Source organism: Medicago truncatula, chromosome 4 (assembly GCF_003473485.1).
Source record: "Medicago truncatula cultivar Jemalong A17 chromosome 4, MtrunA17r5.0-ANR, whole genome shotgun sequence".
NCBI classification, from domain to species: Eukaryota; Viridiplantae; Streptophyta; class Magnoliopsida; order Fabales; family Fabaceae; genus Medicago; species Medicago truncatula.
This window is the reverse complement of record NC_053045.1, coordinates 32,521,317-32,548,023: the sequence shown is the minus strand read 5'-3', so window position 1 is coordinate 32,548,023 and position 26,707 is coordinate 32,521,317. Positions and strand designations below refer to the sequence as shown.

General features: G+C 32.3%; 2 protein-coding genes across 5 annotated transcripts; both read right to left on the bottom strand.

The window, feature by feature from the left end:
• Positions 1 to 1,794: 1,794 nt before the first annotated feature.
• LOC25492569 (aldehyde dehydrogenase family 3 member F1) lies at positions 1,795 to 7,251 on the bottom strand. Its single transcript, XM_013600731.3, has 10 exons — positions 7,002 to 7,251; positions 4,700 to 4,768; positions 4,477 to 4,573; positions 4,023 to 4,229; positions 3,648 to 3,772; positions 3,117 to 3,221; positions 2,842 to 3,014; positions 2,652 to 2,742; positions 2,291 to 2,440; positions 1,795 to 2,201 (listed from the first exon to the last, which is right to left on the bottom strand). The coding sequence occupies exons 1-10, from the start codon at positions 7,191 to 7,193 to the stop codon at positions 1,938 to 1,940; spliced, it is 1,473 nt and encodes a 490-aa protein (XP_013456185.1). The 5' UTR covers positions 7,194 to 7,251; the 3' UTR covers positions 1,795 to 1,937.
• A 9,785-nt stretch (positions 7,252 to 17,036) lies between these two features.
• LOC25492568 (GTPase Der) lies at positions 17,037 to 24,633 on the bottom strand. 4 transcript variants are annotated; one of them, XR_003011025.2, is made up of 13 exons: positions 24,171 to 24,633; positions 24,031 to 24,098; positions 23,444 to 23,527; positions 23,015 to 23,308; positions 22,478 to 22,617; positions 21,239 to 21,326; positions 20,812 to 20,994; positions 19,834 to 19,995; positions 19,480 to 19,673; positions 18,116 to 18,266; positions 17,816 to 17,981; positions 17,349 to 17,663; positions 17,037 to 17,261 (listed from the first exon to the last, which is right to left on the bottom strand). XR_003011025.2 is itself a non-coding variant. In XM_013600730.3 (12 exons), exons 1-12 carry the CDS (start codon positions 24,496 to 24,498, stop codon positions 17,581 to 17,583), a joined length of 1,941 nt encoding a protein of 646 aa, XP_013456184.1. In that variant the 5' UTR covers positions 24,499 to 24,633; the 3' UTR covers positions 17,040 to 17,580. The 4 variants fall into 4 exon arrangements, 2 of the variants coding, with proteins under 2 accessions (XP_013456184.1, XP_024636905.1); XR_003011026.2 differs by having other exon boundaries at positions 17,468 to 17,663; XM_013600730.3 differs by having other exon boundaries at positions 17,040 to 17,663.
• Between the last annotated feature and the right edge of the window lie 2,074 nt (positions 24,634 to 26,707).

Below are 26,707 nucleotides of genomic sequence, written 5' to 3'. Positions count from 1 at the left end.
AAGGACATGTTAACTGATTCACATGGAGGAGGCAACTATGTTATTTAATAAAGAGATGTGAGGAGCAATTGAAGAGATTGTGGTTAGTGGAGGTCCTTTCTTTGGGGACCTTTAATGGAGGGTGGCTTCTTTGCCTATTAGGGATAGGGGGTTGGATGTTTACTCATCAATAGAGGCTTCATCACACGCTTTTTAGATGTAGGGCCTAATCTTGGATGCTACAAGATCATATATTAAGTGACAGTGGGACATATGGCTAGGTTGTCAAAATCGTGAGTTAACACATAAAATTGCCTGATTTTACGTATATAGGTGTGAAATTTGTGTTCAATTGGATGTAAAATCAGTTTTGGGTGAAATTAGAGTTCAAAGCAATTTTATAGCAAGTTAACCCGTGTTAAATCAGTTAAAATCGAGTAGAATTGGAAGAAATTTACTTGATTTTACCCGAGTTTACTCAAATTTGAAGATATTAACTCTCTTTTTTCAATAGTTTTATGTTTTAACTTTTAACAACTTTAGAAGCTTTAGTTTTGACATCTAACATTAGAGGTTGTGGATCTCCTAAAATAGTTCAAAGGGTCATGCATACTAGATATCTAAATGTAGTTTTTAAGATGATTTATTTTGTCATCCAAAAAGAGTTAATGGCACAGCTTTTGGCCCGCTTTCCTTTCATTCTTGTGTGTATATATATATGGTATAAAAAAACCTACGGCTTTAGTCAAAATAGCCCCATATATCATTAGAGACTATGATGTAACACGTATTTGATTATGTGTCTATATATTTTGATACTACATAAATGCCACCATTTCATAGAATGATGGCGATTGTTTTTTACTCACTCTTGCGGAATGATGGCGGTTCCATTTCTTTAATATTTTATAGGAAAGGAAAACTACATTCATGCAAATTTATGAGTGATATATTTGTGATATATAGCATCGCTCATACACCTAATCCTTGAAGATTAGGTGTTCAACTCACTCGAATGACTGCTCTTGGTCCAATATGGATAATTGTTGGACTCTTCTCATGAATTAGGCGTATGAATCGTCTCTCTTATATATCAAATATTTATTCATTCATAAGTGATGTGCAACTTAAACACTAACTTTACCATCCAATGTCTACCAACATTTGACATTAAAAAAAATGTTATCATCCATATCCGATATGAATAGATATCAACATTAATCTCTCTCATAAAACCCCACATTGGTTAGAAAAATGAGCATTCAAGTCTTACCTCGACTATAGATAGATAAAATGTTGGATATTTTAAAGTGAGATGTATGTTTTAGATGGGGATGGTGTCAACTCATTATTTCAGGCAATTTCTTCCTGTTTCATGATTTTTGTTACTAAACGAGTCAAAAGATCCTCGTAACATGTCTCAACTAGTATGTTATTTAAATAAATGTTGCAACTTGCAAGATTGTTGGTAGAATCGTTTTCGCTTGGCAATTGTCCTTTTACTTTCTTTCTTCTCAAGAACGATCTATTTATTCTAATACATATGAATCTATATATTTTGTGATTTGTCTTGCAGATGATTTACACTCTGTCAATCTTTTGTTTGCATTTTTCTATTTTGATGCTACTTGTACATGACATACGCTTTTAATTAGCCCACAACGAACATGTGCAATCTCAAAAATCAGTTGGAATTTTCCTTGCAATTGTTTTTTAACTCACTTCTCATTTAAGAAAATTGAGGATAATCAAGAAAGAAAGAAAACTAGTCATTGATCAGTTCGAACATAGAGGCTTTGTACATTTGGCGAACAATAGTATAAAATCTCTAAAATTTCTTATTATATAAAGGATAAATCAAGTTAAACACATAATTAGTCTGCATAGTTGCACACAGAACACCAAATCTATAACATAAATATTAAGATTTTAAGATATATAATAATACTAACAGCTGATTAACAAGGTATGATCTGGCGTTTTGATGGTCTCTTTAATCCAAGAATAACAAGGACCAATCCCAAATAATCATAATTGTAAGAGACCTCAAGTAGTTGAAACTTATTTGCTGTCCATGGTGGATATCTATACCAAAAATCAGTTAAGAAACTTCTTCTAACAATTGCTTTTTGGTGACTGAATGTGTCAAAGGAGAATTTCCCATGGTACATGCCAAATCCACTTCCACCTACTCCTCCAAATGGTAGACTATCTGCTGCATACTGCAAACAACAAATTATGCACATTATGTTATGTATTTGAACATTAATATAAAGTGGTATGTGAAAAATTGAAGTGTGTAGAGTAATACTTGCAGAATTGCATCATTGAAAGTAACACTGCCTGATGATGTTTCAGATATCATTCTGTTCTGCAGTGTTTTGTTTTTGGTGAAAACATAAAGGGCAAGAGGCTTAGGCCTAGAGCTTATGAATTCAATACTGTCCTCAATCTTATCCACCTGCAAATTATGCAAAAAATAAAATAAAATAAAATAAAGGGAACTTAAGTTAGAAAAAAAAGATAGATAAAAGCATGTGGTAAAACTAAGTCGTAAGAGTTTGATTTTGTAACGTCAAGATTCGTACCAGACATTTGTAAAATAGTCACTAGTGTCGTCATTTAAAAATCATGTGGTAAGTCTAGAGGCTATTTTATGCAATGAAACTTACAGTAATAATTGGAAGTAATGGGCCAAAAACTTCATCTAACATTATTGCTGCATCAAGTGGGGGATCCACCAAGATTGTTGGCTCAATAAATCTGCACATATTTGAGCACATGTTGTTTTTTGTTGTTCTTTTTTTGGCAATAGGAATTTAGGAATATTAGTTTGTGAAAGGTAGGGTGTTAAATATTTACAAGTTTTCTTCGTCAATTGAGCCACCATAAACCACAGATTCTTGAACCTTTTGATCATCAAGAAGTTTCATTAATCTAGTTAAGTGTTGTTTATTAACTATCCTTGCTATAGTGTTGGAATGTTGTGGGTTGTCTCCAAACATTTTCTTGATCCACACCTTCATCAATTCCACCTTATAGAAATAAAATAAAACAAGAGTAAGTTTAATGAATTAAATGTAATATCAAAAACTTACAGAACAGTGAACCTGAATACTTGAATTTAAGAGATGTACCAATTTTGAACAGCATCTCTTTTCCACAATGACATAGTCAATTGCTATGCATGCTTGACCGGCACAAGTTCCGTATTTTCCCACAAGAATCCGCTTCACAGCCACCTTATAATCACCAGAAAGTGTTACGTTGATAATTAAAATAAACAACTTAGTAAAATGTAACTTGTGGGACAATTAATTGTGCATACATCTCCAACAAGTTTGTTACTGTCGTTTTCTTTTATCCGATGAATTAAGGTAATATATGTTAACAATATAGAGAATCAAATAGAAGAGAGAATAACACAACAAAAATGACGGTTAGGGTATCATAAGACTACAATGGTTGGCATGACATAATAAAACCTGATGGACTAGACTACTAACTTAGAAATCTAAAGGGCCCCACAACAGATTTTATTTAAATATTACGATTCAGTTTACAAGTTTACGCTTGAAGTGCATGCTCTTGCGCTTTTTGCCATACTCGAGTGTGTTATCAAGGATCGGGACGCTACTATAGTGAAAAATGAAAATGAATCAACTCACCTCTAAATCCCAAGAAGATGAAAGTGAGTCCACAACAGCAGGGCATTTTCCACCCAACTCCAGTGTTACAGGGGTCAGGTGCTTCGCAGCTGCTGACATCACAATGCTCCCCACTCGTGCACTACCTGATATTAGTTTTTACAATAAGAAAAAAAATTCATCAAAATTGTGTCAAGAGACTCATAACTAGGTTTTAAATAAAGGTCCGCGACCATAATTTTCACTGCTACATAATAATTTTTTATTTTTGCCAAAACTAAAACATGTTGCAACTGAGGCCACATTAAAACGTGAATGTCACTGTTATCGTGACTGCAATTTAAAACCTGCTCAAAATCTAAAAGTCGCGATGAAAAATATTTCGGTAATGTTGACCTGTAAAGAAGATTTTGTCCCATTTTTGACGTAATAATTGGTCGGATTCCTGTGGTCCCCCTTGGATAACCTTAATGGCTTTATTGTCCAAGTAAGTGGCAATGCCAGAAGCAAGTAGAGAAGAACATGCAGGAGACAACTCTGAAGGTTTTAACACTGCTGCATTTCCAGCAGCTATAGCTCCTATCAGTGGCTCCAAAGACACTCCTGTGTTTTTTTATAGGTTACAAAATATTATGTTACGAGCTCAAATCTATGAAGACTCTAACAAAATAACGAAAAAAATTAAAGTTGGTCGGTAAATTTCGCATCTCTAACACTTAACTACGAAATTAGAATCAGATTTCCAATTTTCCGTCTCTAAATTTTTGTCGTTGTTTCAACTTTATCTAGTAATTGAATGACTGTGATTTTGGTTCAAAGCAAGAAGTATTGTAGTATATAACTAACTCACCAAAGGGCAAATTCCAAGATGAAATAATGAGGACGAGACCCAAAGGCTCATGAACAATTTCTGCACTTGAAAGCAATGCTATTGCAGGCAGTGGAGCCTATATCAAAGTAAATTATTTCGTTATTAGTTGCTTCACATGTACATATTTTCTTCACATTAGTTTTACATGCTAGAAATTTTTATGACAATTTGGTATTTTGTAGGAACAGAACATAGATCATACCTTCTTGCTTGACATCCAATCTTTCAGACACTTTAATGCAAGATTTAAGGTCTTCACTAACGTTCCTATCTGTGAATGGATTTAGTAATTAGAAAATATATAATGAAAACAATAGATTAGTAACTTTTGTTCGTCGTTGTGCAGCGGCGTTGTTTTTCTTTTCCGTCTTATAACGGTGTTCATTTGATTCAGACTGTTCGATCACTTAAATTTAGTGCAGATTCAGGCAATGATTTTAATGTCGTCAACGTTACAAATTTAGAGTCATGATTATTTCAGATATATGAATATAATCATATTTGTAGGCTTATGTATTTTGTCGTTTTATGTTATAACATGAATATTGTGAGTTTGTTCGCAGATTTATCGCTATTGTTTTTAGCAAATTTGTTTTATATTTATATATTTTATCTTCTTTGGTCAAGTAGTCTAGTGGCTATAAATTTAGCTCTAAACATATAAGTGGAGAATCTGAATTCAAACCCCAACTCCTACGGATATACTCTATAAAATGAATATTGTTTATTTTTTGTGGAAAAATATTTATTATGCTTTTACATTTTTTGTAAGATCCTTCAATGGAGTTAATCTTATTCAACTAGCCAACATTTATTACTAAATTTTACTTCTTCAAATCAATAAAATATATATTTGTTTTTATATCTTAATAAACTATGAATTGTTTAACTTTCCTTAAAAAAATTATATAACTTTTCCACTAAATACCGTTTATTTTTAGGAGATATACTCTTTTTTGTAAAATGATGTCACTAATAAACTATATATTTTTTCTACTAAAATCGTTTTGTTTGGTTGTATGGTTTATAGCATGAGGAATAATATTTATACGACTATTTCTTAACAACTTTTGTAATAATCTTCTTTTCACTCTTCTTATTAGACAAAAATAATAGAGAGAAAAAGAAAAAAGAAAGAAAAACAATATATATAGAGAGAGAGGGGGTTTGTCTCAAAAGTTATAAAAAAAAAAAAAATTGTTATACAAATATCATTTCTTAAATTTTATTTAGGGGGACGAGGTGGATAGTGTGATATTGGTGGATCACATAAACTTTATTTCGTAAAAGATATATTTATTTCATAAATTTTTATTTAATATTACTCCGCTCATATAAAAAAATAGAAAAATTGGTGTGTTCTGTATAAAATTTAAACATCACAAATGGTAAAAGACAGCAGAGATATTTGACAAATCATGAAGTGTGTATATATCTGACAAATCTTGAAGTGCGGATTTGAACACCACACTTCTCAGTCATTTAGTGTGTGTGGATTTTGCCGTTAGATACATTAGAAAATAAAAGAAAAAAACTTATTTTAAAGTACTTATTTAAAAAGACTAATAGATCATATTTTAAACTTAATACCAAAAATAAAAAACTTTAAAAAATTAATAAGTTAGGGATAAACAAAGGCCAAGACTTTAAACTTTTTTAGTGATACAATATTCTATTCAAGCAAAGTTATGTGGGCCCTAGCCTATTCTGGTGTAAATGCTAGATGAGAAAGTCTCATGTGGTCTATGTTATATCAATGCTTCAAAATCGTTCAAAATTTACTGAAGATCCCGACAAGTTCAATTCATGAGCCATTTGCTATGTCCATAAATTAAGACACAGACTTAATTGGTGTCGCTTTAACAAAAATAATAGAAAACAAATATGAGTTGAATTCATGTAGTATTTATTTTTCTTATCTTTTAAAAAATTAATATCAATTATTGTCTCATGGACAAATAAATGAGCTTTAAATTTAACGTTGTTATATTGTTCGAGTTTTAAACCATTTTTAAGGAGGGTCGTACTTACAAATCCAGAGGCTCAGCTCTGTAAGTGAAAAGAGACATGTAATAAAATAAAAACGTATTTTTTTTTAAAAGAACAATATTTTATTTAAATTTTTTAAAAGATAAATATAAGGTGCAGTATATATGTGATACACTCAAAGGTGAAAATCACTATCGTATACATGAGGAACCTCAAACTACCCTCCAAAAAAAAATCCATCTAACACCAAAAGCAAGAGAACTCAATTCTAATATGCTTAAAACAAGACAACAAAAGAGGAAAAGGAAATCAAATTGGAAGAAGAAAAGAAAAGTATGAGAGAGTGATGGTGATGGAACGCTTAGTATCAGAGAGAAAGAGAATAAGTAAATTTTTATTTTTTTAGTGGGGTAGTACTATTGGAAACCTAACAAACAAAAAAAATGCATTCCTTGGATTCGAAAATATGTCTACATAACTTGAAGAAATTATATATATGTAGGGTTTAGAAATACCTCATCTCTAAAAGCTTCAAGACGGTGTTTCCCTAAATCTTGCATGAGGGCCATGAAGATATCATTCTCTTTTTCCACTAGGAAACGACGCAACCCTTTTAGTTGTGATTCTCTCCAAGATGCTTCCTTTGTTATACCACTCCTAAAATATTCTCTCATATTCTTTAGATGATCCATCTCCAAAGTTCTCATGATTTTGATACCTCTTTGGAGTTAATATTTTGGTTATAGCCACGACTACACCTTGCAATCATATTTATATCTCTCTCAGCTAACTACCCTAAGAGATTGGTTTGGCTTTCATAAAAGTGAAATGTTAACCGATGTCTTCGTGACACTCTTTAAGTACTTTAAATGGTAAGTTTTATATGAAAAGTTATGTAATGAAGAAATTGTAATAATTACCTTTTTAAAAGAATAATTTTCAAATTTAAAATGCTTAAAAAGTGTCCCGGAAACACTGATTAACAAGATTCTTTTCTATTTTGTCGTATTACATATGATTTTAACCATCGAGCAAGTTGCATTGTATTAATTTATCACTCACATCTTCTTATATTGATACGTACAACCAACATTAAATACCAAACAAGAACCACCTTCTATCCAATTCAGATCTGTGTTTGTGTTTGGTTAGAAATTTTGCACTTTATGACCGTAGATAATTGATTTTGTGTAGTATACTATTTAGCTAGAATTTTTCTTCTTTTAGGGTGGGATTCGTTGAATTCTTTATGTTTACAAGAGTGTAGTCAATTTTACTATTCAAATAAAATTATTTATTTAAAGATTAATGTTGAATGTTATGGGGAATATATAGTATAGGAAGATACAAAATTATCTACAGTAAAATGATAATTACCTTTTTATACATTAATTATTTTTGTATTTACCACTTCACTCATAAATGATTAGCTTACGGAAATTGGATAACTTGACTAGTTTGAGTTACAAGTTAAAGAATTTGATGACTTAAAAAAAGTTAAATAAAAAAAAATCTTATCTTTATTATGTGGTCGACGAATCCCTTACTCAACTTAATTTCCAAAAGTTCCTTCAAAAACAAAACTAAATTTCCAAAAGACAAATCAATTTTAGCAACTACAACCTTTTTTTCTTCAAAAATAATAGCAACTACAACCTTTTTAAACTCAATTCGTTTAATATCAATCTTTTAAAAACTAATTCTACCAAAACCTAAATTAAACAAATTATATATGCAAGCAAATGTGAATGGAAAAACCATTTATCATCCTTATTATATTATTCAAGTCAAATTTACATTATTGTTCTTTATTTTATAGATCTTGTTAACGAGTGTCCCGGGGCACTCTTTAAGGATTCTAAAAGAAGAAATTAATTTATAAAAAAGGTCAAATATTTCGATTTCTAAGACATTGATTACACATATTTTCATACAAAGTTACTATATAAAGGTCTTAAAGAGTGCCCCGAAAATACTCGTTAACATTTCCCTTATTTTATTTGAGGACGTCTAACATAGTTTGCGTTCAAAGATTATAATATCTCAAATAATGATAGTTACAATTTTATTTTATTTTTGAGAATAAAGTTAACTTTCTTCCTTATTCAAGTTCAGCCATTTACCAATACCAGCTTCAAGAAATATGAATTAGCAAAAAAGCTTTCAACAATATGAGCAAGATATTGCGTTCAATGTGAGTTTTTTCCCTAAAGGAAACAAATAAGAAATCTTTTAACCATAGTTTTAAAACCCGGCTCGGATCGACCGGTTGAACCGGGAATCGGACATCTGACCGATTCGAGCCAAGTATTGGATCGGGTATGCTATTAAACCGGTGTGAACCGGAAAGAACTGATCAAACTTGGTAAAAACCAGTGACCCGACGGTTTTTGAAAATCAGTCGGGTCAGTGAACCGCACTTCTGATATTTTAATAAAAAAATCTTAAAATTGGCATGGGCAGGAGAACACGCAACAACCAAGGCAGGAACCTTAACCATTACACCACATGCTTTTTTGTGATAACTGTTGCTTTTTATTTATTATATTTTAATGTTCCCTAGACAAAGCAACACCTTGGCCATTGCTCCCATGATTCAAGTAGTTGTTAATTTAACTCATAAAAAAACTTAATTTAACTCTATTTTAAATTATAATAAACCGTTAATGTTCCTAGTTTATCATATTTATAAGTAAAATACATACTTTTTTAATATTGTTGTTTCTCTCTTTATTAAAAAAAAAATGTTGTTTCTCTCTAAATATATATTTTTAATATGGTATGCATTTGTGTAGGTATGAAACGTGCATATAAAGTGATTAATTTTGATGATTTTGATAATTGATAGGTTTTATGATTTTTTTATATTTATTTTTGAGATTGAGTGATTAGTTTAATCTGATCCATCTCAGTTTAATTCAAGTACACATTTTTCATATAGACCGAGGTATACATCCGAGTTATCCGATTTAATCTGGTTCAGTTATGTGATTCGACCAATAACTCACTGGTTCGACCATTGACCCAGTGACCCAGTACCCCCGCCGAGTCGATGACCGAGCCGAGTTTTAAAATTATGTTTTTAACCAATTTGAGACGCGTATATTGTACATAAAGCGTATTATCGTATTTTTTTTAAATATAGTATTTAAAAATGTATTGTATTTAAAGTGATAGATAGTATTGTGTGGTTATTGTTTATACTCCCTCCGGTCATATTCATAAGAAACATTTGGGTCAACAAAAAATTGATGTATTTGGTTCAAATCTTAACGAGATACGTCACTTTTTGTTTACCTAAATATTTCTTATAAACAAGACTGCGGAAAGTAGTATTTAGAGAGATAGTAAGTCGTTTAGGAACGTGTAGTCCGCAATCCACGTTAAATGAAACTCGAGTAGTATACTTAGAGTTCATATTTAAACCAGGAGAATTGCTCTTCTCCCATATGTTTTTGCTCATTCCCACTTATAAATACGATTAACTCACGCTCAACTATTTTGATGGGAATGAGCAAAAACAGATGGGAGAAGAGCGGTACTCTTAAACCAGGTTTCGATTGGTCCAACCGGATAAAGCTCGAGGTCCTTAAGGGCCGACCCATTTAAGATCCAATAGTCTGTTTTTGCTGCTCTAATTCCATTCAAAAATTAAAACTCTTGATGTAGTCATCATCTCCGTGTCGTGCAACAATGATTTGTCAGTCAAGTATCAGTGGTACGGGTGAAATTGATGGTGCCACAACCAACTACAGTAAAACTTTTGTCTGATAAATGTTGCAGTGGAAGGTACTACATATGGCTGGAAAACTAGTAATCTCATTAAATTTTTCAACAGCTTTTGAAGGATGTTTGATGTTAAAAAGTACAAGTTGACCTAAAAAGCAATTTCAAACGTGAAAATTAAAAAATTTGAATTATTGGAGGATGTAGATGAGTATTTTTAGAAGTAATAAAAAATAAAATAACAAATTATCAAAGATCCTAAATTACCAGTTGGGATTAAAGATCCTAAATTTGGAAAATGGTTGTTAAATTGGGAATGATCCTTTTATTTAGTAAGGCTTATGATGGAGGAGTCTATCAGCTAGTGGTTTGAAATCCTAAAAATGTTCCATAAAGATCAAGATAAGGAAGAATGAAGATTGAAGTGAGAAAGGGGTAATAGAAGTGATAGAAGTGAAGACCATCTCAACCATTTGAGAAAGAAAAATGCTAGATATCAAGAATGATTTATCAAGAAATATTTAAGAATGACATAGCACAATAATCATCCTTAGATTTCAGTCTCATTTATTCCTTTCATAAAAAAAATAAAAAAAAAATACATAACACCCATCACCCCATGATTTCCGGCCCGACAGAGATTTTATTGACTAACATTAATTTCAGTACAATTTCTTGATAAAATTTAAGGGTGATTATTCTGCCATGTCATTCTTGAATTTTTCTTGAGAAAATCTTTCTTGATATATAGCATTGCTCTTTGAGAAAATCAAGATTATAGGATGGGCATTTGAATTGAAAAGAATTAAATATGTTTTGACCATTTGCAAGTCGAAGTATGGTTTCTAAGAGTTAGTTTTAATAATGTGGCACAATGGTAATTTGTGTGTGCTCGACGATTTTAGTTTATGTCTCATCATCTCACATCATCCAAAGTTAATCGACAATGCAACTCAAGAAGACATTTTTTACACCTAAACATAATCATCAATGTTAGTCAAAATCGAAAGATAGATGATTTAAGGTTAGGTAAAATTCCCTTGATCAACATGTTAAGAGAGCGCTGACATAGTCGAACATGGATTATCTGAATCAGTGAATCTTTTTCGAGTCTATTGAAGTATATAAGTGTCATCAAGACATCATACTTAGTCGAAAAGTCATTGGAATTGGCCAATAAGCATTTTAACCCGTGTTATATATTTATTGCACAACTATTTGTAGGAAGTGATGAGCACACAAAGACATTATGTGGAAGATTGCGCAGATGTGAACTTTGTCAATGGATCACACGATAAAGTGGAAGGTTGTAAGTCAAACATTGGGCGCCACATAACTCCTCAACAAGGGAAAACTCACTCATTGAATAGCCTAGCCAAGTTAGTCTTTGTAGGCCATATCATTTTGGTCATTAGTTATAGTGTTTGTCCAACCGGATGCAAAAGGGTTATACCGGCGAATCCCCTTCAAGATACAATGGAATCCTTGGTGTGACTTGCACATCACACCAAACGTATCGACAATGATAGTTTACAGAATAAAGTTATGTCAATTTCTCTCATGCACTAGAGAAAAGAAAGAATGATTTAGTATAATGTTTAACAAGAATGTGATGTTCTATCTCTTTTCATGGACATATGCCAACTTACAATAATCCAAAATGTATCCATGTTAGTTGTAATATCAAGATAAACAAAAAATTAATAGTTACTTTTCATGTTACCATACATATATAATATAAGATCATCACTCTTAAATTTAGTAACTTCCGCACAAACAATAATATCACACTAAAACATGCATTTGATATTTATGATACATGCTACTATTGTAATAGTAGGAAAAAAACGTTCAATCTAAAGACCAAACATTGCCATGGTTTAATGAACCTTTTCGTTTCAATCCCAACATAGGACCACGTTGTTTCATGAAAGGAACAACCATTAGAATTTAGACCCCTGAAACCTTTTGCAATACGTTTAGACACATTTATACTTTCAAACCATATGCCTATTTGATTTTTCGATTACGGTATGTATTCTATCCCTTAAATATTTATTTGAAATAATTTTTTATTTTTTTTTGGTACAAATTTGAAATAAAATTTAAAGTAGTTACTACAGGATAAATGAATTTCCAAAACTTATAAAAACAAAAGGAGGTAATACTTGCGTTGGTTTGTATATTAACGTTGGTATACCACATACCACCACTGGACCAACATGATTTATTGACCAAACTACAACAAACTATTCAAGCATTAATCATATATTTCTAACCATCAATCTTGTCAAACATTTTTTTTTTAAGGAAAATCAATCTTGTCAAACATAATTCTTTAAATATTCATGTGCATAAAAATTGTTTATGTTCAAGCATGTACAATGAACCATACGTATTAGGGATAGGAATAGGTCAGACCAGACTTTGATAGACCTGAGTCTAGCCTACGAATTGTTTTGCAAGTTTGAGTCTGGTCTATAGCCTTTCATAGGCCTGTTTTTTTTTGTCTGATCTGGTCTATTTAAAAGTCTAGTCTAGCCTAAAAGCCTATTTACATGCCTACTATATATTAAAGTCATTAAATATTTAATTTTGTCTACTTTTAAATAGGTTAAATTGGCCTTAAAGCCTATTTCATCGTAACACTTGTCTATTGCTATAAGACTTTAAAAGTCTGTTTTATTATAAGGCTTCAAAGCCTATATAAAAAGTTCATTATTTGATTTTTTTTCTCTTAATTTTTATGTTTAATATAAATTATATTTTAATATAAATAAAAAATAAATTTTAATAATATACTTAAATAGGCCGGCCTATCAGGCTTCGTAGGCTTTTTTGATAGCCTAAGCCTATTTATTTAAATAGGCTTTTCAATTGCCCAAACCTAACATTTTTCATAAACAGACCAGGTCAGACTTAAACATACCAGGCCGTATGCCACTGTAGGCCAGCCTAACCTATTCGCAACACTAACAATTATCAAAACTCGTCACATAATTTACTAAATTCATTCTAAATCATGCATTTATGCATCTCATGCCATATAGCCATCCAAATTAATTACATTTTAGACACATCTATATCAACAAAATAATTTGGTTCTTCAAAAACAATTATCCACCATTTTTTTAATTTTATTTCTTTTAAAATATCAACCCAATGTTAATGTAAATATGGCGTAAATCAAGATAGCTTTGAGATATCACACGTGAATTTAGAAACCAAATATCTCTTATTCCTTAAAGTTAATCCAAATGCTAATTGTTCTCTGGATTTAACCTAACCTTAATTTTATTGTATTACTTGTATTCTCTTATCCTTAAAGTTAACCCGAACGCTAATTGTTGCCCTAGAATTAACATAACCCTAATGATTAATTTTACTCTATTACCCTTATTTAATTAACATTTTTTAATTTAATCAAAATAAAAACAACTCTATCCTAAAATTTTGGCTCTAAATTTGCGTCATATATGTTTTTCATTTCTCTCTCTAATAACCTGAATATTTTTCAAAGCAAAAATTTAATAGATATCTTAATCCTTATCCTTATTATTTATTAATTATATTAGGTTTGCAACAACTTAACATATTGTTTCTGTATTTTTTTTTTTTTTGACAAGTTGGTGTACACTTATTTAATATGTTTACAAACAGAATACCCTAATTTTCATGCAAACTCGGCTACGTAAATAATTTGTTAGGAACCATGAACTGCATTAATTTTTTATGTTTAACTATAAAAGTAATAAATAAAATTGACTCCTGCAACAATATAATTTTGTATTCTTTTTATCTTTTTTCTTTATAATTTTTTTTATTATCATTTGATTGTAATATTGTATCTCTAATAATCTAATTTGCGTTTATTGATCGACCCATGATCTTACGGGTTAAAAATTATTTATCGGTCTCTATTATAGTCGAGAAGATCCGTGCGTCGCACCGGTCAAAAGTCTAATATCATATAAAAGAATCGTGTACCTTTCACCATAGTAGAACGTTACCATATATTATCTTTAGTTAATAATCTCTTTCACCATAGTGAACTTTTTGTTGTATATTTCATCAATTTTAAAATTAAAAACAAATATTGAAATGTAGGTCGGGCCGGCTCACCAGGCTGCATGGCCCTACTCGAGTTGTGCTCAATTTTTGCGACCCATATATTTCATCAGACGAGCCGGTCCAACCCATTTATATATGTTGGTCCACCAGACTAGTTCAAACTAGGTCAGGCCAGCTATTTGACACTTGTTCACAGAACATGTCTAACATACGAAAATTTTAAACTATGATAACAAACATTAAAATTAATACAATCTCCAATAATAGATCCAACATAGGTGTGAGATTGTTGATGAGCTTCCAACGTCAAAACCAAATTAGAAACATTTGGTTTTGCTGTAAGATTTTGAAAAGCATATCTTTTGCAAAGTCCAAACTCTTACACATAGCTAAAGTTTTTTTTTTTTAACAAGCCATGGATAAAGCTTATGTTACCTATAAATCTAGTAATGAAAAGAATCGCCTACAACTAGCACCAGCAACAACATCGCCGGTTGCGAGATTTTCTTTGTGTTCTTGAAAAAGAACGCCATCCACATAGCTTTCCAACGTGGAAGTGAGAACACGAATGTCGTGATCCTACAAAATCTACACCATTAAACGGAGTTTGGCATCGGTGCAAGAAATTCCTACGATGGTGTTGTTAAAACGTGTTGAACGAGAAGGAACTTTGGTCATTGGAAAGTGTAGCAAAAAATGGTTACAGACTTACAATGGTGAACTCGGGGAAATTCAAATGAATCAGTTAAAGGATCCACCTCCTTCTAGCGTCAATGATCTGGAGTAGACCAAACGATGAATAATCGATAGAAGTACTCGTGTAAGACGATCTCTGATGTTGCGGAAGTAGTTCTCTGGTGTGATGGAGGAGATTCTCCTATGAGGGTAGGGGAAAGGAACCTGCAAAAGAGGTTAGCACTCCGACGCTAAAGTTAGTGAGGGAAATAAGGAAGTAAAAGTGTGAAAGAGTGGTAAAAATGCAGTCGTACCTCAAATGTGTTGTGGAGCTACACTCACGTCTGTAACTAACTTCGTGAAACCTAGTGAGATGTGCAGGAGACCGTTAGAGATTAGCTAATGGTTCAGATTGAACGAGATGTGCTCATGTGTGGTAAGCTGCACATGAGGTCTTCTATGTTGCCCTGAGCCGCAAGGATTATGGGTTAATAGGTTGTCACGCATTGGATTGTGGCTCGGTCTGAAAAAGGTTCCACAAAATATCCTCACTAGTTTCAACATTTTAGATTGACTATGAGATTAGTATTTATTCAGTTGCTCATGTCATAATTTTAAAGCTTTTATCCCCTCCTAAAAACTTTTTTTTTTTTTTTTGCATGGATCAACCCTTAGTTTTTCACTACAAGTTCATATATGTTCAATAGAGGAGGGAATAAGTCATGTCGGTCTACAAGAGCCTATAACCTAGCCTACGCCAGCTTTTCTTTAATTAGAGAAGGCTTAGACTTTTTCAGAAACCTATTTACTTAAAAGGCGAGGCAGTGTGCCATAAGAAAAGCCTACCAGATCGACCTACTTAATTAAAATATAAATAATATTATTATTAATATTATTATATTAAATTTTGTACTTTGAATTAAATTATAAATGTGTTAGCCTTTTCAATAATTTAAGCTTATAAGTCTACATTATGTTTCACACATTTAGTTGTATTATTATAAATTATATAATTGAAATATGATATCATACATATAGTCAAATTCTTTAAAAAGCCATGTTATTATAAATTATAATTTAATCTCATTGATTTATTAGTTGTCTCATATTTTTAACATAAATCAAATTATTTATTTAAATATGTTCATATAAAATATGTTTCCAAACAACAGATTTTCAAAAGCTAAATTCAGACCTAAAAGTAAGTTTATGAGTGACACACCACAAGTTAGATTTAGGCCATAATTTTTTTCTACAAGTAAGACGTAATCTTACAAAACCTAACTCGACTTGCTCTATTCTCACCTTAATGCTAAACCAGTTGAATTACCTTGAAGGATATTTTTTTTTCACAAAAGAGTTGCTATTGAAGTAGTTACTTTTTCCAACCATAAAAAAGTAGTTACTACTTACTACTTAAATACTACTAGTGCACAAAAGTATTATTAAATTTCTTACACCACTTCTGTTACCTGCTCGGTGTAAATGGCGATTCAATTTGACCACAAAAAGGACTGAACATAAACTGTCATTCCAACCATACCCATGATGGTCGGTTTCTGAAATAAAGATCTTAGCTTCAGCAATGCAAGTTTTGAAGGGAAATTACACTAAATTTGCCTTGTCGGTGTATAAAGCGTGAATTATCAGTTATGGGGAATGCCTGGTGTATTTTAGGCAACAATAACTCCTCCAAATATGAAATAGTACGGGAGAGAGATGCTAAAAAAGCCAAGATGAAGATGCTACACACATTTAATATGCTTACAGTTGTTGTGAGAAATGTCAAATACACTCTGATTATAGGCCAGATGGATTATTTGGTCTCTTAAATCACATGTGTTGTAGGTAACAACTAACAAATGATGAGCTGAGAAAAGTAGGTCACTTTTGTTTATTTTATTTTTGTCCAGTAATCTAACTAAAAATTCATCTTTTAAGATGAATAAGTGAGAATCTGAGGTTCGAACACCGGTCTCTTCTGCATATCCGGGGAGCTATGTTCAAGAGGACAAAGTAGGCCACTTATATTTCATACAGCATGCGTAATAGTATAAGAATTTAATAACTATCTACTAAAATACACAAAATAATTGTGATATTATTTTCTAAAATACTTTCATGAATATTAAATGTGATTAGACGGCTACTTAAAAGAATCCTTAATATTCTTTTCTTTCTCCAAATGATGAACATGATATATTTACAAGATAATATTTTCATTTCTCCACCCATAAAAAATTACTTGCAATTGCTGAGCAAAAGTTTCAGCATCATTCCGAAGAGTAACGACCGTGTAATCCCTAGAAAATATCCGAAAAAACAGAATTAAAAACCCAACTACTTCTAAAGATAAAGTTACTAGTTATTGAGGATGAATGTGATAATACCTCAAACTACAAACTTTGAAATGCCCACTAAAATTACCAAAAGGATCACAATCACTGTAAATGAAAGATTATCATCCAAACTTCTGGCACTCGTTCGTACTTGTGGAGCTTTTACTAACCTTGGTTAATTATAGGGAGCAGAATCATTTGAGTAGTCCCTGAAAATACGGCCTTCGCGTTTCAATACAAACAGAACCACAGCCAGCTATTCTATACAATAAAATGCTTGCTCCTACTGTGTAGCTGTAGCTGTAGCTGATATCAATTTTCGACGGTGTGACGCAAAATTTTCTTTAGGCCTTGTCGCCTTTTTTCCTGTAAACAAATCATATATACATGCATCATTAGCAATAGTCCTGGTTGAGGAGTCAGAAACTTTTTTAAAAAAATGAAAACAAAAAACAGAGGATGTAGTAGTAGTAATAGTAAAATTATTGATATTACCAACACTTAAAATAAATACTGACCTTCATCTTTTTCCATTTTTCTTCTGCTGCGCCACAAAAGCCGAATGGGGGTACCAGGAAATCCCGCATTTGAACGTAGCTGCTTCTCCATAAAGCGCCGGTAAGTTTCAGGAAAAAGTTTTGCATCATTGACAAAGAACACAAATGTAGGCGGCCTTATAGCAGCCTGCAAGAAGAGATCTAGTAAGGAACTAAGAACATACAAGATACCAAGTAATTATATATTATATAATTCATAAGAGCATAAAGCTCAACCAAAGGAACTCATGCGTAAGCACTACCGTCGAATGGTATAAATACCTGAGTGCAATAGTAAACACGCCCTCTTTTTCCACCTCGTGTTCTGGGAGGAGGCTTAAAAGTTACTGCTTCCCGCACTACTTGATTCAATATAGAAGTACCAAGTCTTCTTGATCTCTCCTTTTCGACTTCAATAGCGGCAACAATGATCCTTTTGTTCAAAACAATAATAATAACTAATCAGCTACTCACTTAGGGGATTAGCAACAATAAAAAATATCAGACCTGGATAAGTCGTAATTTTAACATTTATAAATTATAATACAAAGTTATTGTCTAAATCCAAGAAAACCTATCAACCACAGACTAGTTACATGATACAGCCAGAAGAAGAAGAAAAAAACAAAGTTTGCCCAAACCCAAATAGAAAAGATCCCAAAAACAGCGAAGTTCTTAAGTTCATTTCCATGTGTATCACTTGATCCCCAGAAATGACAAAGGAAATTTCTTTTACCATATATCAAGAAATACTAGTATATAAAAAAGAATAAACTCTTAATTTGATCCTCTGGAAAGTAGGGTGTCGCCATTTTAGTCCTTCAAAAAAATTGTTACCAGATTAGTCCTTCAAAGACTATAATGTCATCATATTAGTCCAACAAAGATACAAATTGTCACCAAATTCACATCTTTAAAGACTAATTTAGAGACAAATCATTTGAGGGCTACATTCTCATATCAAATGTCATAACACCCTAATCTTTGGAGAACTAAATTAAAGATTTATGATAGGATACTAGATTTGGGCTTTATCCCAATTGATGTGGAGAATGGGGATAGTAGTGACATGACAATATTTTGTTAGGAGGGGATTTTTTGTTATAAAAGAGAGGATAGGGGAGTTAGTAAAGCACTGAGAAAGTTGTTAACATGTGTTAGGAGAATTTATTCTCTGGTTAGGAGCATTAGCTCTGGTTAGGAGTACTAGTAACTTTGGTTTATCCTTTTCTTTTGCATTTTCACCATTGTAGAGCTCCTGAGCTCGTCTTTACCATTCAATAAAATACAGATTCGCTACCTTGAATTTATGGGTTCTATCAATTTACTCTCCACAAAATTCTGCAGAGACGATGATTTGACTAGAACATAAAGTCTACTATGACCACTACTTGCAATTGCTAATGTCAATTGAATATACAAATTTAGGAATCATTCAACATGTGTGTTCAAATTTGTATTTGCTGTATTTGTTTACAAATATGTATGCCTAAGAAGGGAGAAATTGTTTTCAAGGCAAAATTGGGAGATTTCAAAGAAAGCATGAAATTAACATACTATGCAATACTTTTTCAACAAAAAAACAAATATATATACTAAGCAGTGTGCACCTTCAATGAATCAAAGATTTTCCAGCCAAAACTTACTTGTCAACATTTTGCCCAGCTAGAGCAGTAGAATAAACTACTGGAGCCCAATCAAGTAAGCGAAGCTTCTCTCTGACATCTTGCTCATAGTATAAAGCAGTCTGCTGATTTTTATTTGGTATTGTGTCCCACTTGTTTACAACGATCACACAACCTTTCCCTTCTTTTTCTATCCTTTCAGCTATCTTGTAGTCCTTTAAGATATATGAAATAGTTTCATAAAAAAAAAATCTGAATGATTATAAACAATATTAATTATTAAACAACTGGCACCCCGTTTACATCAGTAATGCCGTATTGTAACCAAAATTAAAAACAGATCTGTGTTCATTTACAATAGCATTTATTGGGAACCTGTTCAGTGATACAAGCCATGGCCTCAATGACAAGAGCAACAACATCAGAACGCCTAATAGCACGAAATGCACGATTCACTGACAGAGCCTCTGTTGTACTTCCAGCTGAGGCTACAGTTGTCCTTTTCCTGATTCCAGCAGTATCAATAAGATGGAACTTCTAGAGAAAGAAAATAAAAAATAATAATTATCCTGCTGAACCAAATTCTAAAAGCTTACCAATTAACTATTACAATCTGGTAAGTTCAAAAGTATACAGCCGTAAACCACCAAGGTTTGGATGGGGAAAACATTATAACTAACTAATCACTTTTCAAAGTTTCTTTCTTGCAAAACATGCTAAACATCATAAGTAGTCACTGGATTTTTCTGTGGCACTAGAGACCAAATAGTTGCTAGATAATTTGGTTAAATGCGGTGTCTTTAAGGTGGAGGGAACCACCATGCCCTTGGTGGCCAGGAGTGAGGGAGTCGAAGGAACATTTCTTTGCAAAATGCCTGTTCTATAGCTTTATATGGTATAAGGCTTTTAATTGGTTAGGGGCTTCAATGGTTATTTATGCCTGGGGATCTTTTTGTGCTGCTAAAGAGCTGTTGTTTTCATCTCAAAACCAGGATATCAGAGTTAAGGGGCTATTGCTGATTTGGCACTCGACACTTTGGTTGATTTGGAAGGCACGTAATGAGTTTATTTTTTCTGCAAAGGTCAAAACATTTCTTGGCAATGGCTCTTGGCTAAAAAAAATGGGACAACCCTATTTGTATTATGAGTGGTTTGTTAATCCCTTCGACTGTACGATTAGATAGGTTTTTGTGCCTTTATTTTCTGTGTCCTTAGTTTGTGAATCAGTGCCACTTGTACTCATTCCCATTCTTTGGGTTCAGTACCACATGTACTCGTTTCCATTATCATTATATTGAATTTTTTGGCATTCAAAGAAAAAAAGTTACTGGTTAGTCATCAAAAGAAACAAACCTGGCCATCTGGTCCAGTAAATTCAGTATCAATAGCATCACGTGTAGTGCCACTGATGGGGCTGACTATTGTTCTATCCTCACCAACCAGTGCATTCAAAATGCTACTTTTGCCAACATTTGGTCTACCAACAATTGAAATTGCTGGAACATAATCTTCTTCTTCAACAAGATTCTGTGGCTCCTATTGTATAGCATAAAATGAAGTGTAAGTAAGAAAATCAAGGGTTTCAAAATCAGATTAAAACAAATTGATCCCTGGTTGTATGGTGATGAAAAATGCTTCCAAATGAATCAACAATTTATCATTGGTAGGTGAATGTATAATATAGTCAAATCAACTTGCTACACAATAAAAAATATCACCTAAAGTTACCCATTTTCAATGATACATGCAGAAGATAATTCAATATTTATGGAAAACAAACCTCAACTTTCTGTAATCCTGAACAAACAAGGTCAAGAAGATCTCCAGTTCCAGTCCCTGATATAGCTGATATTGGAATTGGTTCTAACCTGATATATCATTAACCATATCAAAGAACTTGTTGATCAGAACATATGACACTTGGGGAAGCATCAATAGACAACATGATGCTAGAGCTTTGCACTATATGTTTGCATTAACAGTATAACCACTCAACCATGGTTTTGAAAGCATAAAATAAGGTTTTGCGGGAAGAAGAAAAAATATTATTTGATGTTTTATATCAAAATCAAGTGTGTCCTCAAAAGTCAAAACCATTCTTGTTTAGAACTGGAAAAAAATTTGTTTGTGTGTTGAGTTGAGAATTTCGGACCAATTTTTACTACAAAATTACTTTATAAATCGTTTAAAAAATATATCACTTCACCTCAAACATAATATTAACCAAAATCGACTATCAAAAACAAATGTTAACCAAAACCAATACTGTAAAACAAGATCATTCAAAATGAAGTTTTACAGTTGCACTTCAAATAACACTCAATTGTCGGGCACAATGTGAGACAATTATATTACTTCTAAAACGTCCAAATCAGCCAGAAAAATAAAGTTTCTTTATTAAAAATGCAATAGCTGTAATATCTAGTATCTACATCACATGAATATATAACATGACAACCAGGATCTTATGCCTGAGCATAGTTGTACCCTACATACAACTACTCAAGCAAACTATTAAGAGGAAACATGAGGATGCACCTAATAAAATATGAGGTAAATTTTAACGGAAAAGGGTGATTCCATAGTTTTTTTAATTTACCAAAATGCAGGTGAATTAACCAAACTTAGTCTATCATTAACCACATCATAATTAAATTAACCACTCGAACTAACTAGTTTTTAAAAAGAATTAACCGTCATGCCAACATAGTATATAATTTGATATCTCTGAAGAATTAGTTTAGATGTTAACAAAGGTGAGGTAAGTGTGTTCAACACCATCTTTGACATCGACGGTCAATTGAAACCGACACGCAAACAATTCACGCTTGTTGAGGCACATTGAAAAACCATATCCATGAACTTGACAGTTGACAACGAAATAAAAAATAACAATTTACCATGTCAAGAAAACATCAGAATACAACATGCATTTTTTTATTGAAGTAGTTAAGTGTCAAGACCAAGTTCTACGGTGTTGTCACACCTCTAGCATGCATCCTCCACCGATATAGCTTACCCGAGGGACCAAAATTCAGACACCTGCATAATTCTTTTCCGTGGAGATTCGCACTTGTTAACTGCAAGAATGATACTTTTATTTGAGTAGTTTTTACGTAGCCAATCAGCAATCTCCACATCAGCTGCTGTTAGACCTGCCTGTTGAGCATAATTATCATTACTGTCTTCAGGTTATGGTTATTGGTAGATTCAAGAAAAAGTTTATCATATCATGCACTTAACAAGTATGAACAACAAAAGTCATCTCATTTTGATACTGAACATCTATGACCATATTGGTATCACAAATAATTCAATGGAGAAAATCAACTTAAAGCTTCGAAGATTCAACCGGAATGCAGAATTACCTAAATGGTTGTGCACAGGGAGGAACCGCCAGTAATTGATAACCATCAAAACAAGTAAAAATCGCTTTTTAAATATCTTGTTATCCTTTTTATATACTCAATATATTAAAATAAGAATCAAGATAAAGTAGGTACATACATGGAAGAGAAGGAAAAACATAAGATTTTATATGAAAACGAACAATTACCTGACCGTCAACAAGGAAAATAATAACAGGTGATTCTTCCACAGCTGCAATCGCCTGTCTCTCAATCATTGATGGCATCCTGGCAACAGCTGCCTCTCTAGAGGCAAGCGGAATACCATCCATACCGATGGTTGTACTAATATCCAGATCTTCCATAACGGTAGTTTGTGATTTTGAAACAGTGAGAACACCACCAGTGTCCACCACCATGAATTCATTATCTCCCCAATACGATCGGCCATATAAACGGTCCCTCGTAACTCCAGGCTCATCCACCACAATTGCCTTGTTTCCCTACAGAAAAGAAACAACTACCTTAAGGAATCACTTCCACCATTCAGATTCCAAAACGTCAAAGTTTCCAAAAGTTAATTCCCCTAAAACAGGACAGAATCAATAACAAAAAAGCTATTAAAAAACATTCAATACCCCAACGAGACGATTAAATAATGCTGACTTGCCAACGTTCGGTCTTCCAACAATAGCAATCCTTGGTAGAAGATTGTCAGGGATCTACCATTGAAAATAGACAAAAGTTCAGCAAATAACCCTAATTTATTTCAATCTCTTCAAAAATAAAATATATAATTCAAGTTCTAACTAGTTACAAACAAAATTTGGCTGCCTCAATTTTTATGGTAACTTATGACATCAGTCTATATATCAATCTATGTAGCACCCACACTTCTCGTCAAAAGCGTGTCTAGTGTCCGATATCTGACATGTGTCGATATCCAACACTGACACATGTGATTACATACATCCAATTAATTCATTTTCTCAGATTATTACCAATATCAACGTGTCAGTGAGTGTCTTTCTGAAGTCTGCGTTTGTTATTCGTAGATATTAATCACATTGTCGCATTTTGCCAATTAGCACTTAGCACATGAAATTTATAAGTATCCTAAATTCTTTTACTTAGTAGGCACATTGTGGCGTGTTCAATGTCCTTGTCAGTGCTTCATAGTTCTTAAACATTGAATAGAGAGTATAAGTTGGAAGAATATACTAACAATTTTTCTCTTCGGTTTACTCCTCTTGGAGTTTTTACCTGTTTCCTTGACATCACTCCTCTCATCTTCTGAAATAATCAAACACACGAATGTTAGAAAGGAAAAATTCAACTAATTGCGAATGAAGCAAAGACTCTCACCAATAGTCAAAACGCGAGATAAAGAGCTTGAATACTCTAGTGCAACTTCCTTTGCTTCTCGCTCGAGGGCAATAACATCAACATCATCGTCATCGGAATAATCATCAATCTGATTTTCTAACTCCTCTGGTAATTCATCGTCGTTGTCCGTGGCGGAGCGGGAGAGACTCCGGCGAGGGAGGGAGATTGATTTTGGTTGAGAAAGTGAGCGAAGAATTGAAGTGGGAAAGGGGAGAATGTTGTGAAATGAGAAAATGGTGTTTGGGGTTTTGGGGGTGGTGTAGTAAGAGATGGGGGTGGGGAAGTGTAAGTGGGAAAGATATGCCATTGATGAAGAAAGTGGAGTGAAACTATGTGTTAAATTGTGAGGATTGAGTTGAAGATTTGGCGAGGTTTATGTTTATCTTCTTCGTTCTCAATTCTCATCCTCCACACTGCATGTTTAACCGGCTTTCGTGAAAATAAATACATATCCTCTTCTTTCTTACCACCAAAAAAATTCTTAGTATCATATCATAAATAAATAAACTAACGGTAAAATTTAATCTGATAAAAAAAATCATATCGTATAATTATTTTAAAAAAATAAAAATTCTTCCATTTTCTCTTTTTTCTGTGTTCAAACCTTTGTGTTAAAGTAACCAAAAGAAGAAAAAAAAACCTTTGTGTTGGAATTATTCGTACTGGTATGCACGACTAACTAAAGTATCAATTTTCACAAACTAGTATTAAAAATGTTATAAGAATCTATCTCACAAATAATTATAATTAAATATCAATTTTCAAATGTCAAAAACTTAAAAATTCATATGTAATATTTCTTTTGTTAAAAAATTTTAACCTTTAGTCAAGAAGATTTTTATAAATGTATCAAACATGCAAAAAATAAATTGAAAGGTACACAAGAGTTAGATTTAAAACAGAGACAAAAAATATTGATAGAAAATATTTGAATTGTTTGAATAAAAAATTAAAAAAGAAAGAAAAACGAAAATGAAACAAAACTTTATTTAACTCTTCTTTTACTTACGATAGAAGGTCTATTCATGGTCCTCGTGAGTTTAGCTCAGTTGGTTGGAATAATGAATAAAATATACAAGGTTCAGAGTTTAAATCTCAGCCACTATCAATATAAAAAAAAGTTTATTCATGGACGCGATATCCAAACTACACTTTTTCTTTTCAAACTAATGATTGAGAGGACACATCTAAGAGATTCAACCTCCAACCTACTTTTATTTTCAAATTTGTGATTAACGGGTCACATCTTAGGGATTCAACCTCTAATCTACACTAGCTTTTATTTTTTAAACAAAATGAAATTGATTAAAAGAAGGAAAAGAAAAACATTCTAAAAAATATAGCCATTTTGGAAAGTCGCATCCCCCTAATGTGAAGGTGAAAAAATGTCATTACATGAGTATGTTCTTTTATTTTATTTAGATTTATATATTACATATATGGAATAGGATCAGATGACATTAAGGTGTCAAATAAAATTTAACATCAAATCTTATTCATTAATATAGTTTTAATCTAACAGCTCTAATCAATTCGTTAAGTGATCACATGCTTGATAAATGAACCACCTTTTAATTTTAGAAACAATCTATTCTTTCTTCTCTTAGTTAATTACTTTCTAAAAACTCTCAGTTCCTATATCTCTCTTTAAGGATTCTATATCTCTTATTATTATGGCTTCGTGCACAAGCTTCATTCTTATTTCATTACTCCAATTAACATTTATCTATTGCTGGTCAACGCTAGCATGATGTGAAATACATAGACATATAATTGTTTGAGCTTTTTATTATCGGTAATATAGATGTTTGAATGAATTGCCTCAAAAAGAAAATAGTTTGATCAATTGATTTCAATTTTTGTGAATTGAAGGACAACACTTGATGAAGGTTTTTGAGAACTTATCGAGCTATGGTGAGAGGGATATCCCATTAGTTACAAAGAGAGGACGTGGTCCCCGACTATTCAATATATCTTCAGCAATAAAGGAAAAATTAAGTACAAAAATAAAAAACATAGTTAACAATTAAGGATGGAAATCACCCTTCAAAAAAAATAAGGAAGGAAATCATGTGAACACCGGTGATTAATTTTAATCGTTTGATTAAATCAAAATGGAGGGATAAGATTTGGTGTTAAATAAAATTTGACACCTTAATGTCAATTGATCATATCCATATATGAGGCAGGATCCGTTGACACCATATATAAGTCTAAAGACTTACACCGAATTTCATCCGTTTAATTTAATTCATCTAATGGTGTATATTTTTGTTCACTTGATGTTCTAGCATGAGTATCCTTTCTTTCCTAATTTATTCATCGTAAAATCTCTCGTATTGCTTGCTGTGCTTAATGGAATATGTCCATGTCTTGCATCACTTTTTTTATTTTATTTTTATTTTTATTTTTATATTTCTTTGCTTATTGAGCACAAAATTAAGGAGGAGCTATATTTAACACAAAGGCTTATTATTGATTGGAATTATCATGTTACTGTCCTTATTGTTGATTCA